We start from the raw sequence: 20,671 nt of genomic DNA on the forward strand, positions 1-20,671 counted from the left end.
GTGGAGGGTGGGAAGACGTGTGTGTGTGTGTGTGTGTGTGTGTGTGTGTGTGTGTGTATGTGTCTGAGAGAGAGAGAGAGAGAGAGGGAGGGAGGGAGGGAGGGAAGGAGAGAGGGAGAGTGGATCTGGATATGGATGTGTCTTGGGAAGAATTGGACTTTATTCTGAGATTTAGTTCTTTAAAAAATTTTTTTGTGTTGCAATAGCCTTTTTTGATGAAATGATGGTGATTATAATAATGGTAACAATAGCAGTGTGTTGTCTGAGCAAAATAAAAACTTGGCATCCATGTCTGCTCTTTCAACTAATTTTTCTTTACTTATCTGTGAAATTCGAGCACCAAAGACCTATAGATACACTAGAAAAGAGTCAACAGCCTGGGGTCATATCAGTGCTGTGCTGGTAAATGTTGACAGTTCACTCTCTGGGGGAAAAAAAACTGAGATTGGCAGCATTTGCAGATTTCTGGGCTACAGAGATTTCAAGCTCCTGAGGTGAGGACGCTGAATGCAGAGTTGGGAGGAGGTGTGTACTATTGTCTGTTGCTAACTCCAACACACCCCTGGGTCAAGTTCACCACTTTCTGGGTGGATGACCTTGGGTGGGTCATTTTTAAAGCCTCTGAGCCTCAGTTTACTCATCTGTAAAGTGGGGATGGTAAGTGGGGATTTGCTTCTCTGTGAGAATTGACATGCTGGCCCCACACCTTGTATATCACGGGAGCCCTTTCTCCTCAGGAAGATGGTGATCGGCATTCTGTCCCCTAGACCAGTGAGTGGCTGAGGTCAGGGTCAGGCTCAGGGCAGAACTAACAGTTCCCTTGGAGATCAGTTCCTTGACCTCAACCATTCATGTGCCACCTGCCTAGCTGGACACAGGACTGTGCAGCAGCCCATCTCGACATTAGCCAGCCCCCCACCCTGGGCTCTGTCTCAGGAGCATGAAACAGCCACCTGCCACACTGCCCATCCTCAGCCAGGGCCAAGCCATCAGTGCCTGGGGGACAGGAGCCAGGGGCCAGGCAGGCTGTCCATTCTCTGCTCGCTTTGCTCTCCCCCAGCTGGTGGTTAAGACCTCATCACCCTTAGTAGCCGGGCCTGCAGCCTGGCCTGCCCTGGCGCTCAGTGTTCACTTTTTCCCTGCAGTGGGGAGCAGAGGTGGGCATCAGGCTGTGGCTTAAACCAACAACAAGCTAAAGCTAATACCTCTTTCTTTTGATGTTGATTTTTTTTTTTTTCCCATCACAGTCCTGACATTCAGCTTGGCAAATTGCAATTAGTGATCTGCCCGCCTCCTGATCTGAGTTCCCATGCCAACCGACCCGGGCACACACAATGGCAAGGGCCCAGCCCCCAGCCACAGGGATGTGGGGCAGGGGGCTGGAGTAGAGAGTCAAGCTCCTCTGACCCAGAGAACTGTAAGAGCCCTGGCCCCGAGCAGCACTGCCAGAGGTAGGGGAGGCTACAGGACCAGGGCAGGATTGGGGCCAGACTCAATCTCCTGGATCACATGGCTGCTGGGGTACCCCTGCAGAGGTGGGGAACTGGCGTTTCCCCCACCCTTACCTGGCCTCCTGGGATGTGCTTAACCCATGGGCATGTTTCAGTCTTTGTGAGAATTCTCCTACGAGCCCTCCCTGGAAAGGCCTTGTTCTGTGTCTGGTGGGGACGGGAAGTTGAGGTGCCTTTCAGATGCTTTAGGGTGGAGACCTTGATCACAGCAGAAAATGCTTTCAACCATATGGACACTGTCTTTCCAGCCAGCAGCCCTTGGCCAGGGCTGGTGTGATTTTGCTCACCTGATCTGGCACTGTGTGAAGCGGGGTTACAGGTTAGCCTCCAGGCCAGCTCTTTCCCCAGTTACCATCCCAGTTCACGAGTGTGGGCTGAGAACATGGGGTCTTGTGACCGCCTGTCCATCCTGTCCCCTCATAAAGATTGCCGTGCAGCACCCTTGACCCTCCAGTTCTCATGTGTGCTTCTCATACCCTACAAGGCGGCCCCAAATTATCCCCACTTTCTAGAGGAAGACAGTGAGACCCAGGTGGATTAAAACAACCTCAGGGTGGCACCAGTTCAAAGGAGACCTGCTCAGGCTGGCGGCTCAGGTGGAGGGTTCGTGGGGCTCGCCAGGTCCCCAGAAAGGGGCGGGCTGGTCTGAACTGGACCTGCGGGTGGATGGTTCATGTGGGGCATCCAGCAATGAACTTCTGTTTACTAGTTTGCTGGAAAGGTGAGGAAGCCATCCATGTCCACTGTTAAGAGGAGGCCCCGAGGGGCAGGGACCTGCCCCACATTACGCAGCAACTCTCGCTCACCTGCCCTCCCCTTGACCCAGTGCCACCCAGCCTTGGGGGCAGGAGGCTCTGAGAGGCAGCAGACATCAGGCTCACTCACGTCCCGTGCTCCCTGGTGTCCTGAGTCCCCAGGTTCAGAGCAGCAGCATCAAGGGCTGCCTCTTCACGGTGAAAAATAGTCTCGCTGCAGGCTTCTCAGAGCCACTGGACTCCCTGAGTTGCATTTAAACTCTAATCTGCTCCCCTCCCTGGCCATCCGACAGTACGTGGGGAGAGCCTGGGCCACCAGGTCCAGACTTCAAAGGGAAAGAGAGTCGTTCCCAGCCTCTGTTTCTTCTCTAGTGAAAACGGGGTTCTGAAGGGGCGGCTGCTGTGGGTCACCCCCAGGTGGTCGGGGCAGGGCTGCTCGAGCTGCAGGCGGGTCCTCCTGACACTTTTCTCCTCTCTGCACGCAGGGTGCAGCACTGGGCCCGGCGCCTGGAGCAGGAGATTGATGGTGTGATGCGGATCTTTGGGGGCGTCCAGCAGCTCCGCGAGGTAAGCCCGGTGCCACTGGCTCTCCCTTTAGGGACCCTCTTCCAGCTGTGAATGGGGGAAGGGCTTCAGAAATGAGTGAAGAAGGTGTGGCACAGCTGAGGACCCGCTGTGATGGGACATGTGGGACTTATCGGGGCAGGTGGGGAAGCAGAAATATGCACTCCTTCGGGTCTTGATCTGCTCTTCCCCAGGTCACCGTGTTGGAGTGGTACCTAGTCGGCTCTGATGGGGAGATGTCGGGCTTTTCAGGAGGGTGAGGTCTGTGTTTGAGGCAGCATATGGGGTGGGAGTCCAGGCCCTGGCGGCTCCAGTGGAACGTGGTTGTGCATGGAAGCCAGAGGCACTGTCCTTGCAACGCGTGGGGTGGCCAGGCCGAACCGCCCCAGAGAGTGGTGCTGCCCGCTCAGGGCGCTGCGTGCAGCAGGAGGTGAGTGGCAAGCGCGTGCTTGGCGAGATGAGGGATCAAGGGGCGGGCGGGTGATTGATTAGGCGCGAGCAGCCACATTCATCCTGGGAGATTATGTTAATGTTTGAAATAGTGATGTGAAGAGCAGGCCATCCATCACCCCCAGAAGGCTGCAAAATGTGTTGCTGTCAGGCCACAGGGCTCCAGAGCTGTCGCTCTTTATGTGGAAATGCGGAGTCTCAAAGACCTGAGCTCTTGGAGTGGTCGGGGTGGGGCTCCCAGGTATGTGGTGGACTTGAGGAGTTCTTTGCTGGCTGCCTGGGCTGGGAAGTGTGACCAGAACTGAACAGGAGATTAATGGGTATCTCCTGCCAATGGTTGACTTGGGAACAGCAGATTAAGTGGAATCATCATTGGGGGATTCAGCCAAAGGTCCAGGCCCTGGGCTTGGTGATGAGACACTCACTGTGTTCCTGTGTCCCTCTTGGTCAGGCCCAGGTTAGCAGAGGGAGCGTCTGTGGGGTGTTGTTTCTTGCACCGTGCTCGGCTTGTAGCCGGTACCCAGGAAGTAGAAGTGGACATGGGTGTGTTGATGTCGGCTGTGGATGTGGGACCTCTGGCATAGGATGGGGCTGATCAGGGATGGCAGTCTAGGTGGTAACTTAGTTGGGAGGCGGAGTCTGAGTCTGGAGGCCTAAGCCATTAGTTTGCTAGGTGTCCTTCCCTCCAGCCCCGGTGGCCCAGCCTCTCTTGAGCGCCCCCTTCCCTGATGGCTGGGCTGGAATTGCAGTAACCCCCATCCTACTCTCTTCCTGTGAACTCTCAGTGACTCAGCCATGCTCAGAGGCCGGCAGAGCTTTCCAGAGAAGGCACGGTAGGAAAAGCTGTTCTGGAACAGAAGTCAATTTCTGCTCAGGAATAGCACCCAGCGCTTACTTGGTTTTCAGTGGGCATTGCCAAGTGCAGCTTGTGTAGGTTAATGAAGACACGAGAGTTCCCTGGAATGTGTGTCGTGTGCCTTTCCAAGCTTCGTATCAGGACATAAGATGTACCCCACATAAGGAGTGAACCATGCGCTTCCAGCCAAGAAATCTTCCATGCTTTCAATCCTCAGCTCAAGGAAATTGTTTATTTTATAGTCACGGGCATCTCAGACCGTAAAAGTTTGCTACTGGGGAAATAGTGTACATGCTGCAGGCCAGAGACATGGGTCTGTCTGAACCATTGAGCTTCCTGGATGGTGCGGACCAGAGATGAACCCGCTCAGTGAACCCACTGTGTGCTCCTCAGCAGGTCCTAGACCCTCTCTGATCCTCATTCTTGGTCCATGGCGTGGCTGGGAGGTCTGGCTGGAAGGAGGTGGTAAGAATGGGAGTGGACAGGCTGACACAGATATGCTCCTTTTCTAGAAACCAGATTTGAATATTCCTCACTGATCATTGTCATTCCCAGGATGTGTTGTTCCCTTCCTTTCTGCCAGGAGTCGAGCGATTCCACACACTCATCAATGAGCACATCTTCCCCCAACCCCACCTTCCTAGGGGTCACACAGTGGGGTATGGCAGAATTGGAGCCCAAATGCTGGGCTCCTGACCCCTGTTCCAGGGCGCCGCTTCCTCTCTAGCTAGGCCTCCCTTCTTGGGGTGGGCAGGATGAGCCAGGAAAGAAGGGAGCTGGGCCAGGCTCGGTGAGGCTGTGGCCAGGCAGAGAAGTGCTGACCTGGCGTTCCAGGCTCCTTCTGGCAAGCCTCTGCCTGTCAGTGCCTGCCAGCTCTCCAGCGGCTCTCTGTCCTGCTCCAGTCTTCTCTCACCTGCTTCCTCAGCCTCTTATTTCCTGCTGACAGCTCTGGGGCTCCTTCTTGGCACAGGACACTCTTGTGAGGTGGGCAGTAGGGGAGCAGGTGAAGAGTTCTAGAAGAAAAAGACAGCCCTATGAGAGCAGGAGGGGCCAACCAGTACCCACCCCCCCGCACCACCCCCACAACCCCCCGCAGCCCTGACTAAGCCACCACGGCTCTCCTTCACATGGATAAAAGAGGGCCCATGTGCCCGGCCCATGCCTGGCTCAGAGGGTCAAGAGGATGCTCTCACTGAAGCCCTGACCCAGCCATGATGCTCCGTAGACCCTGGTGCCACCTCTGCCAAGCCTATGGCTTCCATCCCCATTGAGGCCACCCTTCTCCCTGCCTCCCTGAGCCACCCCCAAACACCTTGCCATTGGGGTGATCCTTGAGTTTCTTCTCCGACTTGGCTGCCCTCTCCACCAGCCCCAGTCCTGGAGGCAGCCCCACCCCCAGGAGCTGGGTGCCACAGAGCTGGCAGCTGCAAGAGTCCAGAAACTGCAGACAGTGGCATTTAGGAGCAATTTCCTTGTCTTGGCACTTTCCTCCTCCTGACCTAAGAACAACCCTACAAGGGCGTGGCTGGGTATAGACTGTGGCCCATTTATAGGTTGGACACCATGGCAAACCTTGGTGGAGTGTGGGAGGTGTCTGCAAAGACCCTCTCCCATTTCTTCACCTTACCAAGCCTGAGGGCCAGCGTGTTGTAGGAGCTCCCACTGTGGCCTGGGGCTCCTGAGCCATGCCCCACTGGGAAAACCCAGCCCCATCTCCCAGCCCTGGCTTACACCTGCTGTGAACAGGCCACGGAAGTGTGGATACTACTGCAGTCCTCCCCCTCCAGGGCCTCTAGAGGCTGAGTACAATCTCCTGAGCCCCTTTTCTGCCCTCCCCCATCAGCACTATATTGTCATCCTGGTCGGGGAGGGATAGCAGAAAGCACATATGCTGGGGCTCTGAGCTCATTTTCATAATGAGGCTGATCAGGATGAATAATTCGTCAGGTGCCTGGGGGCACATAGCGGACCACATGGAAATGGCCTGTCTCCCCATTCTGAAGCCCAGGTCAATCTGATGGATACAGCCAGGGACCCCATCCCCCTCTGCGTGAGTGTCCAGGGTAGAAAGGGAACAACTCTGGGGGGAAAGCAAAGCAGGACAGATTGTAGTCAGATGTGGGAAAGAACCAGTGGTTCATCGGGCACCCACCCTGGGATGGATTCCTGACTCGGGTAAGACATCTGCACGGAGGGTCTCTGCAGAAGGCAGTGAGAAGATGCTCTGTCTGGGGTGGGTGTCGGGGTGAGGAAAGGCTGCCTGGCTGGAGCTGGTATGGCAGCAGAGACCTGGGATCGCCATGTCTCGGGACCACAGGCCAAGTCTGGATCTATGGGAGCCTTTCTCCGTCCTGTCAACCCCCACACATGTCCCATCAGGGCAGAAATGGCTTACAGCCCTGCTCACGCCCCTCTCTGCTTCAGCCCCCATGACGGCCTTAGCCCAACTGTATGCTGCTTGCAGGGAAACCAAGGTGTGGCTGACTGTCTTTACCCCCCAGTCCAGCCCTGGAGCCTTGACTTACTAGCCCTGGATGGTGGGGGTGGTAGTGAGGAGTATCGAGGCAGAGGTGCAGGCTGGTGCGGCCCCTGTCCTGGATTGCCTAGCTGTATCCACAGTGAGCAAGACCCCAGGACTCAGAGATCCCTGACCCAAGTCTCCAGCTCCCTTCCCCACAGCTGGGCTTCTCCGGGCAGTCGTGATGGACCAGACAAATGCTCTTCATGTGTCCTCACTTCTACGGGTAGCCAGAAATGGGATTTCTGAGCCAGTGACGGCGCTGTAGTCCCAGCCCATCTTGTCTGCCCCTGGCCATCCCCGCACTGCGTCTGCTCAGTGCTCCCTGGGAATGTGTAATTAATATTTGCAGAGTGCCGCATCTGGAGCTGGCTCGAGGCAAGGACCGAAGTCTGGCCACACCGAGGACCCCTTTTCTGAGGGGCTCAGGGAAGCAGGAACAGGGCCCTCTGCAGGTGCCCTTCACACAGGCTTCTCCTTGCTCCTCCACCCTCACCCCACCCCCACGTAGCACCACCAATTCCCGAAGCACACGCACCCTCACATGCTGGCTCAGGGGGTGCTGGCCAGGGCTGTGTTTGGCCCCCATTTGGGGTAGGAGGTCCTCTCTGGGCACCTCAGGTGGGCCCAGCTATGTCCAGGCGTGCCAGAGGGCCTCAGAACTGTGGAGGGGCTGCAGCAGATGAGGATGCAGGAAGCTGGGGTGGAGGAAGATGCCAGAGGACAGAAGCAGCCCTGGGAGGGCCAGAAAAGGGGAGCACCAGTGGTTGTGACCCCCAGACCACCCCTTAGCCCTTCAAAGCACTGTGGTTCAGCTGGCCTCATGAGGCAGGCCTCAGCTCCTTGGCCAAGTGGACCCGCACTCATGCAGGACACGCACGGCAGTCCCGGCTCACAAGCTCGGTCAGGAGAGCGGCGCTGAGGGAGCCCCACCCAGGCCCGTGACACCCCCTCCCCGAGGTTACAGGAAGCCACAGAACTACCATCCAGGGTCTCCGCTGTTGCCTCTCCGCTTACAGCCCCCCACCCCTGCTCCAGCCACCTCCCACTGAGGCCCAGCGGCGCCCTCTCATCTCCCAGTGCAGATGATCGGACGTGGGGCGCGTGAGGGTGGGGATGGTGGGGGGCGCGCGTGTGAAATATGCCGCTGGGTAGGGATTGCTGCCGCTCGCCTCTCTAAAAACCCACATATATTATTCTTTAATGGAAAGTTAATTGTCTTATTATTCCCTCCATATGGTCCTCTTGCTTGGCACCCAGCGGGGATGCATGGGGCTGAGGCGGGGGGTGGGGGCTCCTGGGAGGGTGTCTGAGACGTGGTAAGGCTGCCGCTGGAGCATAATTGGATCTATGGAGGCAGATCCGGGGGAGCCTGGCTGAAGCCCTTCCTGGGTCCCCTCTTGGTCCCCCTAGCCCAGCCTGCTCCCCACCTCTTTCCCTTCCCAGGTCCTGCCCTGAGGTTGGCCTCTTGTGGCACTGTCTCCCCACCCTGTGGTCTGTGGATGCTCCCTCCTGAGCGCTGTGTGGGGAGATACAGGGTGGGAGGGGGTGGTGGTTGCTCTCCTGCTCACCCCCTCCCCACATATTCTGTGGTTGCCTGAAGGAGAAAATTCCATTTTTGAGAAGCTTTTCAAAAGCCAAATTCATCTGTGGCAAGAGTTCCTGCCTGACGGTCAGCTGTCTGGCTTCTATGTCCTGCACCCCTTCTGTACGCCCCCCAACCAGAGAGGGGGCACGGGGGAGGTCAGTGTTGGGGGAGGACCGTCCCAGGGCACTGGCTCATGTTGGCCGTGCCTTCCATGGGCACCCACTGCCTGGAGCCACCGCCAAACTGATGGCGCCTCTGGGGCTGCTAAACTGGGCCAGGACCTGTGTCTTTCTCAGCCCCTCTGCCCCTCCCAGGCCCTCCTTCTCCTCCGTGGAGTGTGAGGGTATTAGGCTGGAAGAATCTCTCAGAGCAGGTGGAGGATACAGTGATAGGAAGGTCCCCGAGGGGCGTGCGTGGGTGCTCACATCTCTGATCAATTCAGAACCCCCTGCTCCTGGAGTCCTGCAGGGCAGGCAGGGAGCCCTGCTCGGAGGCTTCAGGGTCCTAGGAGAGTCTCAGCAAGGAGCTGCTGCCCAGGTTCCAGTGGAGGCTGTGGATATGGAGGGGACAGGTCTGTGGGAGCTGCGTCTCTGGGTAGGATAGGCAGACCCACGCCTAGTGATATACGCCACCGGAGAAGGGGCCACCAGCTTCCACTTTGTGCCAAGAGGTCACTGTGGGGCCCCATCCGAGGTCAGCTCCCAGAGGATAGAGAACAGCTCAGGGCGGGAGAGAAGAGCTGTGTCATCTTCTGCTTTTGTTTTTTTATTTATTTGTTTTTTGGCTGTGCTGGGTCTTCCTTGCTGCGAAGGCTTTTCTCTAGTTGCAGCGAGGGGGGCTCCTCTCTAGCGCATGAGCTTCTCACTGTGGTGTCTTCTCTTGTAGAGCACAGATGTTAGGGTGTAAGGGCTTCAGTAGTCGAGGCTCCAAGGCTCTAGAGCACAGGCTCAGTAGTTGTGGCACACGGGCTTAGTTGCTCCATGGCATGTGGGATCTTCTCAGACCAGGGATCGAACTTGTGTCTCTGGCCTTGACATGCGGATTCTTTACCGTGGAGCCACCAGGGAAACCCAAGCCGTGTTTACTGAGGTACCACAGCTTGTAAGTGGCAGAACGGAAATTTGAACTGGAGCCTGTGCCTTGGGCAACACGGAATGGTGGGTAGTGGAGGAAAGAGTGAAGTGGGGAGGCGTGACAGGGCTGTGGGACCTGGCGCGTGTGTTCCTGAGCCTTGATTCCTCCATCTGTGAAATGGGGGTCCAAGCACCCCTGTCCTCAAGGGAGATGTGAGGATCTCAAGGGAGCAGGGGCAAGGAAAGGCTGCAGAGCCCTGAAAATGTGGGGGTGTCTCTGTGCCCCCCCCCAGTATCAATTGCCTGCCCTTCCAGGACTTAGTTATGGCTTTAGAAAGTTCAGATATGCAGGCTGTCACCTTTGCTAGTTGAAACCCAGGAATCTGGAAATTGGTTTCCTCTTCCCCCGCTTCTTCGTCCTGTTCGGGCAGCTATAACAGAATACTGTAAACTAGGTGACTTATCAACAACAGAAATTTCTCATGTTTCTTGAAGCTGGGCAGTTCAAGATCCACCAGATATCCACAGATTTGGTGTTTGTTGAGAACCCACTTCCTGGTCCATTGATAGCTGTCTTCTCGCTATGTCCTCACATGGAGGGGCGAAGGACCTCTCTGCGGTTTCCTTTATAAGGGGACTAATCCTATCCACAAGGGCTCCACCCTTGTGACCTAACCACCTCCCAAGAGGCCCCCTTCTAAATACTGTCACAGTGGGGATTAGGTCTCAACATAGGAATTGGGGGAGGGGACACATTGAGTCTGTAGCACCTTCTGACCATGACATCTCTGGGGGCTCTTGCTGGGAGAGGCACAAAGGCCACCAGAGATTGGAGAAACAGGGCCAGTGGGCCAGGGAAGGCGGCAGCTGCAGAAGCACCCAGGGAGGAAACTGGTGAAGTGAAGGGAAGGGCCCTTTCACCCAGAAGAGGCCCGTGAGTCTGTTTCTCAGATCAGTCACCCAGGTGCCAGCTTGTCCTCCCAGGCCCTGTGGGCTCAGAGAAGGGCATGGGGCTGGACTGGCTTTAGAGTCAGGGTGGTAGGAAGCCACCAAGCTCTGGGTTCTTGAGGGTGGCAGCTCTTGGCCTGAGGTTCCCCCATTTAAGAAAGAGACGATCTCAGAGGCATAGTCAGAACCTCACCAGGTGGACAGCGCCGCTTTCTAGAGAAGCTGAGAACCTGTGGCTTCGGGTCCGGGTCCATTCCCTGAAGTGGATGCCCTTCAATTCTTCCATCCTGGGAATCTGGGCTGTTTAAAGCATTTCCTGGCAATCAAGTGGTTAGCACTCAGCACTTTCAGTGCTGGGGGCCTGGGTTCAATCCCTGGTTGGGGAGCTAGGACCCCACAACCATGCGGCGTGGGCAAATCCCAGCCCTGCTGTGGCAAGAGCTCTGATAAGCACCTTACCTCTCTTCTGGGGTCCCCAGGGGGACTGGCCTAGCAGCAGAACATTTGAGGGTCAGCTCTGATGGGACTAAGTGCTTGCAGATTACTGAGGTGGCCAGAGCCTGTTCACTTCTCCCTTGGTCTCTGCATCCATCTCTGGAGAGTGACAGGGCTGCATGTCCAGAGTTGGGGGCTCATCTGGATGGGAGATGGGGGATGGAGTAGAGGACTGAATGGGTTTCCATGCTGGGCCCCTGGGGATGGCTGACCTGATCTGCATCCCCGCCCCATCCTCCACCCCCATCCATCTCTGGATCGGTGGCAGCCACGAGGACACTCGCCTGAGATTCATGGAGCCCCAAGCATTTGGCAGAGGCAGAGAAGTAATTGGTTCTGACAAACCACAGCCGGCCCCAGGGGCAACATGAGCAGCATTTACCACGACCAAGCAGGAGACGGAGGCTCAGCCTGGCCTCCCTCCACCTTCTCTGGGCATGGCTCCCTTCTCCTTGTGAGCAGAGATCTGGTGTCTGGAGAAGATTGCTGAGCCCCAAACTCCCCATCTTTCCTAGACCTCTCTCTCAGCCCTGGAAGCCAGCTGGCTCCTTGGCGGTGGCACGGCAATGAAGACAGAGGGGGATCTGGGTCCTGGGCAGACTCGACAGGCTCCCTTCTTGTCCATCTGTGGGTTCCCGTGAATCAAGGAACCAAGTGACTGACTCTAGGACTTCCTCACTCTAGCCTCAGGATGTGAAGTTGGGGGCGGGGCCTCCGCTTGAGAGGTGTGCGGTCTGGGTGGAGGAGCAGGCTGTGCACACACATGGGGTGCACGTATGCACCCATGCCTGCCGCGTACAAACTTGCATGTATGTGATCCACCTGGAGTAGCACTCAGCTGGGAACTCTTCAGTGTCTGGTTAGCAACGGGGGCAGGCATCTGAGGACCGCAAAGGGAGGGGCTGGGGCTCTGATCTATCCCACAGGACCCTGGGGACCATTCAGCCCACCTAGGGGAACCAGGGCCCAGGGCATCAGAAACGTAAACGTCGGTGTCAGATGCCCTGAGCGAGCTAGACTTGCCGGGGTCTGCCAAGTTTGGTCCTGTCTCATAGAGGGTCACTGATGGCTCTTTGTGAGGGGATGGAGGGGATGGGGGCTGTGGAGAAGGGCCCTAGAGAAGAGCTGGCTGCACAGTATGCTGCCACCCTGGACCTCAGGCTGGAGTCAGGGCTGCTGGGCTCTTCCTAGAGTGACTGGAAGGCCTGGCAAGAGGAGCGGGGAGCCTTCAGGCCTCCAGCCATCCATGTGACTTCACCGCCCCCACTGGCCTTCTCAGCTTCCTCCTCCTCCTGCACTTGAGGCTCTCCCCACTCACCCCTCGTCCCTCCAGGCCTCTCCCCGGTTTTAAACCCAGCCCACAGCCCCCTCCCCAGGGAAGCCCTCCGGATCAGTGCTGCTCCCACCTCCTGTCTGCTCTTGCATCCTTCGGGTGTATACAGGAGGGGGCTGCCAGGGACCTCTCCTGGACCCAGTCCAGTCTTCCCATCACATGGGGCATGGAGACCATGCCCAGTAGGGCAGGCTCCTGCCCGGGCCTCCCAGGATGCCACCTGAACACAAAGCGACAGACCTAGAAAGCACCTCGCCCCTGGAGATTGATTATTGGTCCCATGACTCACCGGGAGACAATCTCTGACCTGCGGAGACTTTGTGAGGTGGGATGTGGCTGATCACAGCGGGAGGAGAGACGAGAGGAGTGTGATGATGCATGTGGGAATGTCTGCGCACATGTAAACGAGAGCACGTGAACCTGTGTGCGCGCGGGCGCTCCAGCGGGAACAGGAGCAGGGGAGTGTGTGTGTGTCTGTGGAAGGGAGTGGCTGAGCCTGCATGTGGGGGCGGGACCGGGCACACACATTCTTGTGTGTGTGTGTGTGTGTGTGTGTGTGTGTGTGTGTGAGAGAGAGAGAGAGAGAGTATGTGATCCCATATGCGTGTGTCCTGGGTGGGATGTGTGACCCGGCAGGCGTGTGCACACGTGTGTATGTGTTGAGTGCACAGTTCTGTGTGCTCTGGGAGCAGATGTGAACAGGAACATTTACAGGCCAGGGTGGGACTGTGAGGAGGCAGGTGCCGCAAGCTCTGTGTCACCCGAGCAGGCAAGAACTACTTAACCGATTAATTAGTGAAGCTGAGAAATCTCAGCTGTGGGTGAGGAGCTCACAGTCTCGCGCGCAAACACACACACACACACATACATGCCATGTCCCCACGTACCATGCACATCCCCTCCCAAGTCACTATGCCTGACACTGTTCTTAGCAGCAGCCCTTCGGGGAGGGCAAGAGGCCAGTCACTTGTGGATGAGTGTCCTCATGCCCCTATGTGTCGGTGCCCTGGGCTGCTGGACCAAGTGACCCCTGTGGAGAGCACAGCCTTGTGCACGCCCCACAGATGAGAGCGCTGCAGCTGGTCAGGGCCACTGGGCAGGAGCCTGGTTTCAGGGGTCTGGGCCTCCTGGTGAGGGGGGAGCAGCCTTTCCAGCTCGGGGCTGGGATCTGCTGATGGGCTCCCTGCCCCAGGGTAGCAGGGAGAGCACTGGTGCCTGTGGGCTTAGAGCTGAGCTGGAGTCCACGGGGAGCTTCCCAAAGCTCAGAACAGGCCACTCCCACTTACTGCCCCCAGGTGCCTTGTCACCAGGCGGCTTCCTCCACCGGCCCTGCAGGCAGACCCAGGGGCCCCATCCCTCCAGCCCCAAGCCTGCTGAGCCCCTCCGCTCTCCTGTCCCTAGAAAGGGAGAGCCCCGTGCTCCCCTGCGTGCTCCCCATCAGCAGAATTGTAGCTGCCTCCGTTTGACTCTCCCGTTTGAGCACAGTTCCTGGGGTTCCAGTTGCGTTTGTTGGGTTTGGCCCTGAGGCCCAGAGTGTCACTTGATGTTGACTATCCAACAGCCAGGCCTGCCACCCGCTCCTGCAGCCCCTCACAAACCCCGGGGGCCTACCGCTTGCCTTGTCATGCAGGAGCCCCGGAAGCCAGGTCAAGCGGCAGCCACTTGCCTCCTGATCGGGTATTGACAGAGGAGCCTTCATTATGCTCCAGCTACAGGCACGGAATAAATTGATGTGCCGCAAATTTATTCTTTTTTAAAAAGGGACTTTCACACTGGGGAAAACTTCTTAAAAGAACATTTATATAAAAAGCAATTACCATACCAGTAATTTTTATGTATTCTCCCCCTTCCATCGCTGCCTTTGTGTTTGAACATGACCACCTCCCCGGCAGCTGCAGCCTGGCTCCCCAGCCCCCCGGCTAGAGCTTACCTCCTGCCAGAACACCTCCTCCTCCTCCAGGAAGGCTCCGGATGCAAGGCCCTGGGCCCAGCAGGGGTGCAGGCTCAGGGAGCACGGCTGGGTGGATTTATGTTCAAAACTCAGGTGCTTTGGAAATTTCCTCCCTCGTGCATCCCTGTCCCGAGGTTGCTCCGTTTCCAGGACTGGCATGGCCCTTCTGGGCCCCTCTTGGCATCAGCCAAGCACTTAGAGGCACCTGCTTCCCACAGCCTCAGGGCCCTGTTCCACGAGGGAGGAAGCGGTGGTGTGGGAGCAGGTATTTTCCCTCCCAAGGAGCCACTAACGGGCACCCTGCTTCCCCAGCCATTATTGCTCGCACACTCGATGCATTATGTAAATTGTCTCCGTTGCTAAGTGGTGGAGGAGCTGCTCAGGGGGAACGGAGGTCTGGAGCCTTGCGGGGGAAAGCAGGAGACTGGCCCTGAACACTCACTGCTCCAAGTCAGGGAGGGTCTGGCAGCCTCCTGGATCAGTCTTAGCCCCCCAGGGCTGGCACTGTCTCCCTCTCAGACCATAGCTTGCCGAGGGCGGTGGCTGAACCCCACGGCAGATGATCTGGGTGGGCTTCTTCGTTGGACAGGGCTGTCAGATTGGGCCCTAGCCTCCCTCTTCAGACTGGCTCCCAGGGAGGAGCCAGGGAGGCCGGCTTCTCCCACCTGCACGAGTTTCAGCAGCAGCGTATCCTTAGATACACAGAGCCTCCTTAGAAACCCTTGGCGGAGCTAGAGAGGTCATGTCCATCTGTGGGGCTGAGTGACCCACCCTTTGCCTCCTGGAGACCCTGGGGCTCCTTCTGCAGTGAGCACCTAGTGCACTCAGGATATAGTAGGGCGAGTTTTGGAGTGGCACCACAGGGGTCTAAGATCTTAGTGAGGTGTGTAGGGGCACGAGGGTTCTGGGGCCTGGGCATGACCTCAGTGATCGAGGGGGCTCTCCCAGGGACTCACCTAGCTTTCCACCTTCCCTTTTCAGACACAAGATCTGCTGGGGGTCCTAGCCCACCCAGAGAGCCGAGCACTCTGAGCTTCTTGCAGACTGAGCCAGACTCTCTGCTGAGCTTGTGTTTGCGTGAGGCTGGTGGGTGCACACCTCACACTTGTGTTCCCTGTCCCGGGGACTGAGGGTCCAGTGCAAGGGGGCCACTGGAAGGACTCACAGATGTGTGTGTTTCCAGAAAATTTGGGATTCCAGGAAGGGTTTGAGATTGGCAAAGACACTGTAGCCTGCTTGGCCCATTGCCCGTGCAGTCCCTTCTCTTCTCACCCCTCCCTAGGCGTGGCTGCCTGTGGCTGTGGGTGAGATGGGCCAGGTGGCACAGGCTTCAGCAGAGGTTGGTGCAATGGGTGTGAATGCTTCTGTGGCCTCACAGACATTGTGGAAGACTTGGAGCTTCTTCCCCCTCACCTGGCACTGTCCCGTCCTGTCCCCAGGATGACTGGCTTGCTCCTTAGACCCCTGTGGGCTGCTGGCCCTCACCTTGCTTTCTGAATGCCTCCAACTTTGGGGAAATGTAGGAGTGGAGGCGAGAGATCAGCCATGCCAAATTGGTGGTTTGGTCTAAGAACCTTGGTCTGTGTACTCAGCTGAACAGGGAGATGAAACACTGAACTGCCTTAATTTTTGATAAGAGTAACAGAGGTGATAACAGCTGCTGCCTTCTGGGGGGTCCCTTTCTGCAGACGAGAGGCTGGGGTCAAAGCAGTTAGTCTTCTGTCTCTGACTTCTCTGCCTCCATTATTCTCTCTTCTCTCTCCCTCCCTCCCATCATTCTCCCCCTCCCCATCTCTTTTCTTGGGCCTCCCAGGTGGCTCAGGGGTAAAGACTCCGCCTGCAATTCAGGAGACACAGGTTCAATCCCTGGGTCAGGACAATCCCCTGGAGAAGGAAACGGCAACCCACTCCAGTGTTGTTGCCTGAGAAATCCCACGGACAGAGGAGCCTGCCTGATGGGCTGCAGTCCATGGGGTTACAAAGGAGTCAGGTACGACTTAGCGACTAAACAACACCAGTATCTCTTTTCTTCCTTTCTTATTTTTTTTTCTTAAATTTCTAGATGGATTTTTAAAGTTAGGGTTTTAAAATCAGTGTCACACTCACACGTGGTATAAAGTCGTGGTTTTCCCAGGCGGGTTGTGTTAAGAGCACAGCAGACCCCTCCTCTCCACCTCCAGCTCCCTAGAGGCTGTCGCTTTCTAATCTCAGAGCTCCGTATCCCTAACTGGCGTGCTTCTGTTGCTCCTTCGTGGTTGTCCTGTTTTAGGTGTTGCCTGTGGACATTCACTGGGGAGTAGAGCGTGAGCACAGCGTCCGCCCGGTCACAGTGCTGTCTCTTGTCTGACTCCCACCTTCCCCCAATGTTCTATGGTGATACAGCAGGTCAGAACTCAGTGGTGGTAGTATCTTAACAGGGCAAATGCCATTCAGAACTGTGCAGTTCATAGTGGGCATTTCGGGGTACGAGTTTTACCTTTTTGCCCCTGCAGGTTGCAACTGTCCAGTATTTGCTTGGTTTCCTGTGAACCTTTACTAATTGTGTCCCAAGCTCCCTGCCCCTTCTATCTGACCTCTTCTCATGCATGCACACATATCTGGGCTCTGGGTCCCTGCCCAGGGAAGTCTTGCTTGGGATTTCTCTCACCTCGCTTCTGAGTTGGAGTCCCTCTCTTCTGCATGCTGTGCACTCCTCTTCCTTGGCTTCTGGTTTTCTCCCTTGGTGAATGAGAGAACATTTTCAGCTGGCATCCTGTGCAAAGGTGTATGGGAGCCAGATTTTGGAGGCTTTCATGTCTCAGAAAGCCTGCCCTCTCCCCAACATCTGGCAGAGGTTTTAGGTGGGTGTGGAAGTTCAAGGTGGAAGCAGCTTGCCTCAGAATTTCCAAGGCGGCACTTCATTCCTTCCAGCTTCCTGAGTTGCTGTGCCAAGGTCCAGAGTCACTCATATTCCTAATCCTTTGTATATGACCTCTTTTTTATCTTGGTGTATGTGCTTAGTCGCTTAATTGTGTCTGACTCTTTGTGACCCCATGGACTGTAGCCCACCAGACCCCTCTGCCCATGGGGATTCTCCAGGCAAGAATACTGGAGTTGGTTGCCATGCCCTCCTCCAGGGGATCTTCCAAACCCAGGGATTGAACCCAGGTCTCCTACACTGCAGGCAGATTCTTTACCATTGAGCCTCCAGGGAAGCCCATGAATACTGGAGTGGGTAGCCTATCCCTTCTCCAGGGGATCTTCCGGACCCAGGAATCAAATCGAACTGAGCAGGCAGATTCTTTCTCCCCATGCCTCGTGTTCAGAAATTCCACCCTGATATACCTTGGCTAGCTTTATTATCATTCTTTACCACTCAGTGGACATTTTCAAACTAGATTCTTGTGTCCTTCAGTTCTGGGAAGTTTTCAGAATGATTTCTTTGACTATTGCCTCCCTTCCCTTTTATCTCTTATCTTTCTAAAACCTTTAACTCAGGTCCTTTTTTTTTTTTCTGTTTTCTTTCCAATTTTCCATCTGTGTGTCTTTTTATCAGGAGATTTCTCAATTTTGTCTTCCAACCTTTCTGTAATGTTTTACACTTTGTTAGCATATTTTAAATTCTTGGATCTCTTTTTTTGGTTCTTTTAAAAAATAACATCTTGCTCTTGTTTCACTGATGCCATTGATCCTGTCAGCTCTCTGAAGATGATAGCTTTAAAAAAAAAAAAAACTTTCTATTTTGAAATAATTTTAGATTTACAGAGAGGTTGCCAAAATAGTACAGAAATTTCCTAACCCTTCACCTACTCCCCTTTAATGTTACCATCTTGCATAACCATAGTACAAATATCAAGGAAGAAATTGACACCGGTACATTAACACTAACCAGCGTGAAAACTGTATTTGGATTTCACCAGTTTTTGCACCAAGGTCCTCTTTCTTTTTCAGGATCCAATCCAGAGTCTTGCCTTGCCTTTAGTTGTCATGTATCCTTAGTCTCCTCCAATCTGTGATGGTTTCTATGTCTTTCTTTGTCTTTCATGACCTTGATACTTTTTAAAAACTGAGGTTATGCATTTTTAGGAAAAACACCATAGAAAGGGATGTGTCTTTCTCAGTGCAGCATATCAGGGAGAACCTGATGCCAATATATCTTATTATGGGTGAAGTTACCTTTGATCATTTAGTTAAGCTGGTATCTTCTTGGTTCCTCTACTATGAAGTTGCCCTTTTCCCCCTTTGTATTAATAATTAATACATTTCTTCGAGGATACCTTGAGACTATGCAAATAGCCCATTTCTCTTAAACCTTTGCCCATTAATTTTAACATCCATCTGTAGATCTTGCCTGCAGCAGTTATTACTGAGGTATTTTTCTAATTCTCTCATTTTTATTTCCTTCTATATTTATTAATTGGAATTCTTCTGTAAGGAAGAACTGTCCCTTCTCCCCTGTTTATTTATCAATTATTTACTTATGTCAGTATGAACTCATGAATGCTTACTCTATGTGTGGTTATTCAGTATTATCATAATTTTCTTGCCCAGGTTATTCCAGCTTTGTCTTTGGGAGCTCTTCTAGGTTGGCTCCTGTGCCCTTTGACATGCTGGGGTCCTTATTTGAATAGTTCTTTTCTTTTTTGTTACCACAAGATCTTCAGCTCATCTTGTATTTTCCCTGAAATCAGCCACTTCTCCAAGGAGTTCTGGTTCCATTTATTAGCGAATGGTATTTAGAAATCAAGATTGGGGTGCTGAGCACGCTCATTGCTAGGGGGATGTCACTGTTGCTGGGTTGTCTCACAAGAAGTAAAAAAAAAATATGTATCGTCCATGTGTACACACATATCTGTAATTATGTCTTTATCTGTCTGTCTTTATATACATTCGCAACAGTGAGTCTACACTGAAGCCTCTACTCCAGTCCAGTACAACAGGATTCACTGAAGTCTCCCCCCATTCCTTTCTGGTGACTGCCTCTCTAACAGTGAGAAATCCAGCTCTCATCATCTACAATATGTTTGTTTCTTCAACCCTTGTATACACAATTTATAGCGTCTTTTTTCAAACTTTCGTCTTTCCATGTAGCCCAGGTTCCTTCCGGTTTTTGTTTGTTTTGGCCTCTGACTTCTACGTGCCCGTCTCCCCACCCCTGCCCCTTAGTGTTTGGGTTTCCAAACGGTCTGCTCATATTTAAGCAGACAGAGAAGATAACGTGACAGGAGCCGAGGAGAGGAATTAACAACCCTCCGGGCCTCAAGTGGAAACACCATCGAAGGGCAGGGCACTGAGTGTGGAGGTGGGACTCTGGGTATGGCAGGGGGTCCTTGGGGTTCCTGGTGGGCACGCTGGTCCTATTGCCCTCCTGGGCTGCAGCTTCTCCCCGTTGCTCATCTGGGGTTTTAGCCTTTGGAGTTTCCCATCATTAACCCACTGCCAGCAGAGGTGAGCCCTCCACAGCCTGCTGAGCCAGTCACCCACAGTCCATCTGCTGCTAGCTTCCAGCATGTCCCTGGTGCTTCCTCCGCATATTCTATGATCCCGTGGGTTTTTCACTATTTTCAATAGCCCTTTACTGTGGTTTCAGGGAGTTTTGAGAAAGAATGAAAATTTAATCCACCAGGCATCACTGCTTTCACTCTCTTGTAGCAACTGAGCCCTTCCTCTTTGTTCATGGAGATCCATGTAGGTCCCCAGCCAGTGAATATATGAACAGGAGATTCTCTGGCTGAGGGAGGCAGCGAGCAGGTCCGGCCTCCTGACCTCTCTCTCATGACCCGTGATCCTCCACACAAGCCCAGGGGCCTCCTGCCTTCTCCCTAGGGCTCCTGAGAACACAGTTCGAGAACTGGTGCCCTGTGCCTGGGAGGGTGTCAGCCCAAGGCTTGGCTTGGGGTTAGCTGCAGGGAGCTGCCGGAAACAGAGGAGGGGGATTAGAGAGGCAAGGGGCTCAACCAGCCTCATAATGAACTTGAGCAGCCTGGTTCTCTCTCTGTGATACCATGCCCCTCATCCTGAGCCTCAGTTTCCCTATCTGTGCAGTAGGACATCTTAGCTGGCCAGGCTTCCACAGTCAGCAGTGGGGAAGAGCTTTGCTGATAAAGTTCTGACTTGGTTGACAGCATGCTAGCTATTCCCTGGGTGCCCCCCCCCACTACCTAATACCTTCTTTATCTTCAGATAGGGTTACCCAAATGATAGGTACCTGCAAGTGAGGTTACCTGGGTCTTCCATAACCAGGACAGAGTAGGCCCCTGAATCTGGCTGATGGCTGATGGCTGAGGGCACATCCCTTTGGGACAGCTCCTGAATGCACAGCCTGTTGTGAGTGAGTCAGGGTCCCCTCTTGGGCTCAGCCCCAGGACTCGGATCCTCCCCAGGGTCTGCTCTTGCCCTAATTGTTCCTTCTGCCTGGGGCATCTTCCTCAGTCCTTGCTTCAACCCATTGAAATTGAGCTCCTGCTCCTGAGGCTGGAGGAGTGGGCTTCTGGCAGGGTTTGGGAGCAGTCACACCAAAAGAAACCCCTCACAAATCAGGGGACCTGGGCCTCAGTTTCCTCGTCTGTAAAAGAGGGGGCATTGTCTCTGAAGAGACCCTGTCTCTTCAGGGTCACAGTGAGATAACAGAGGATGTGAAGTAGCTACAG

General features: G+C 54.7%; 1 protein-coding gene across 7 annotated transcripts in view; it reads left to right on the forward strand.

Moving 5' to 3' along the window:
- The window catches only part of CACNA2D2 (calcium voltage-gated channel auxiliary subunit alpha2delta 2), a 139,430-nt gene that overhangs the window by 23,114 nt on the left and 95,645 nt on the right, over positions 1-20,671 (forward strand). For all 7 annotated transcript variants that reach the window (XM_060402525.1, XM_042236172.1, XM_060402526.1 and 4 more), the window contains exon 2: positions 2,752-2,833. In XM_060402525.1, coding sequence (XP_060258508.1) covers positions 2,752-2,833 — 82 coding nt within the window. The remainder of the gene's footprint in view (positions 1-2,751; positions 2,834-20,671) is intronic.

Source organism: Ovis aries, chromosome 19, assembly GCF_016772045.2.
Source record: "Ovis aries strain OAR_USU_Benz2616 breed Rambouillet chromosome 19, ARS-UI_Ramb_v3.0, whole genome shotgun sequence".
NCBI lineage: Eukaryota > Metazoa > Chordata > Mammalia > Artiodactyla > Bovidae > Ovis > Ovis aries.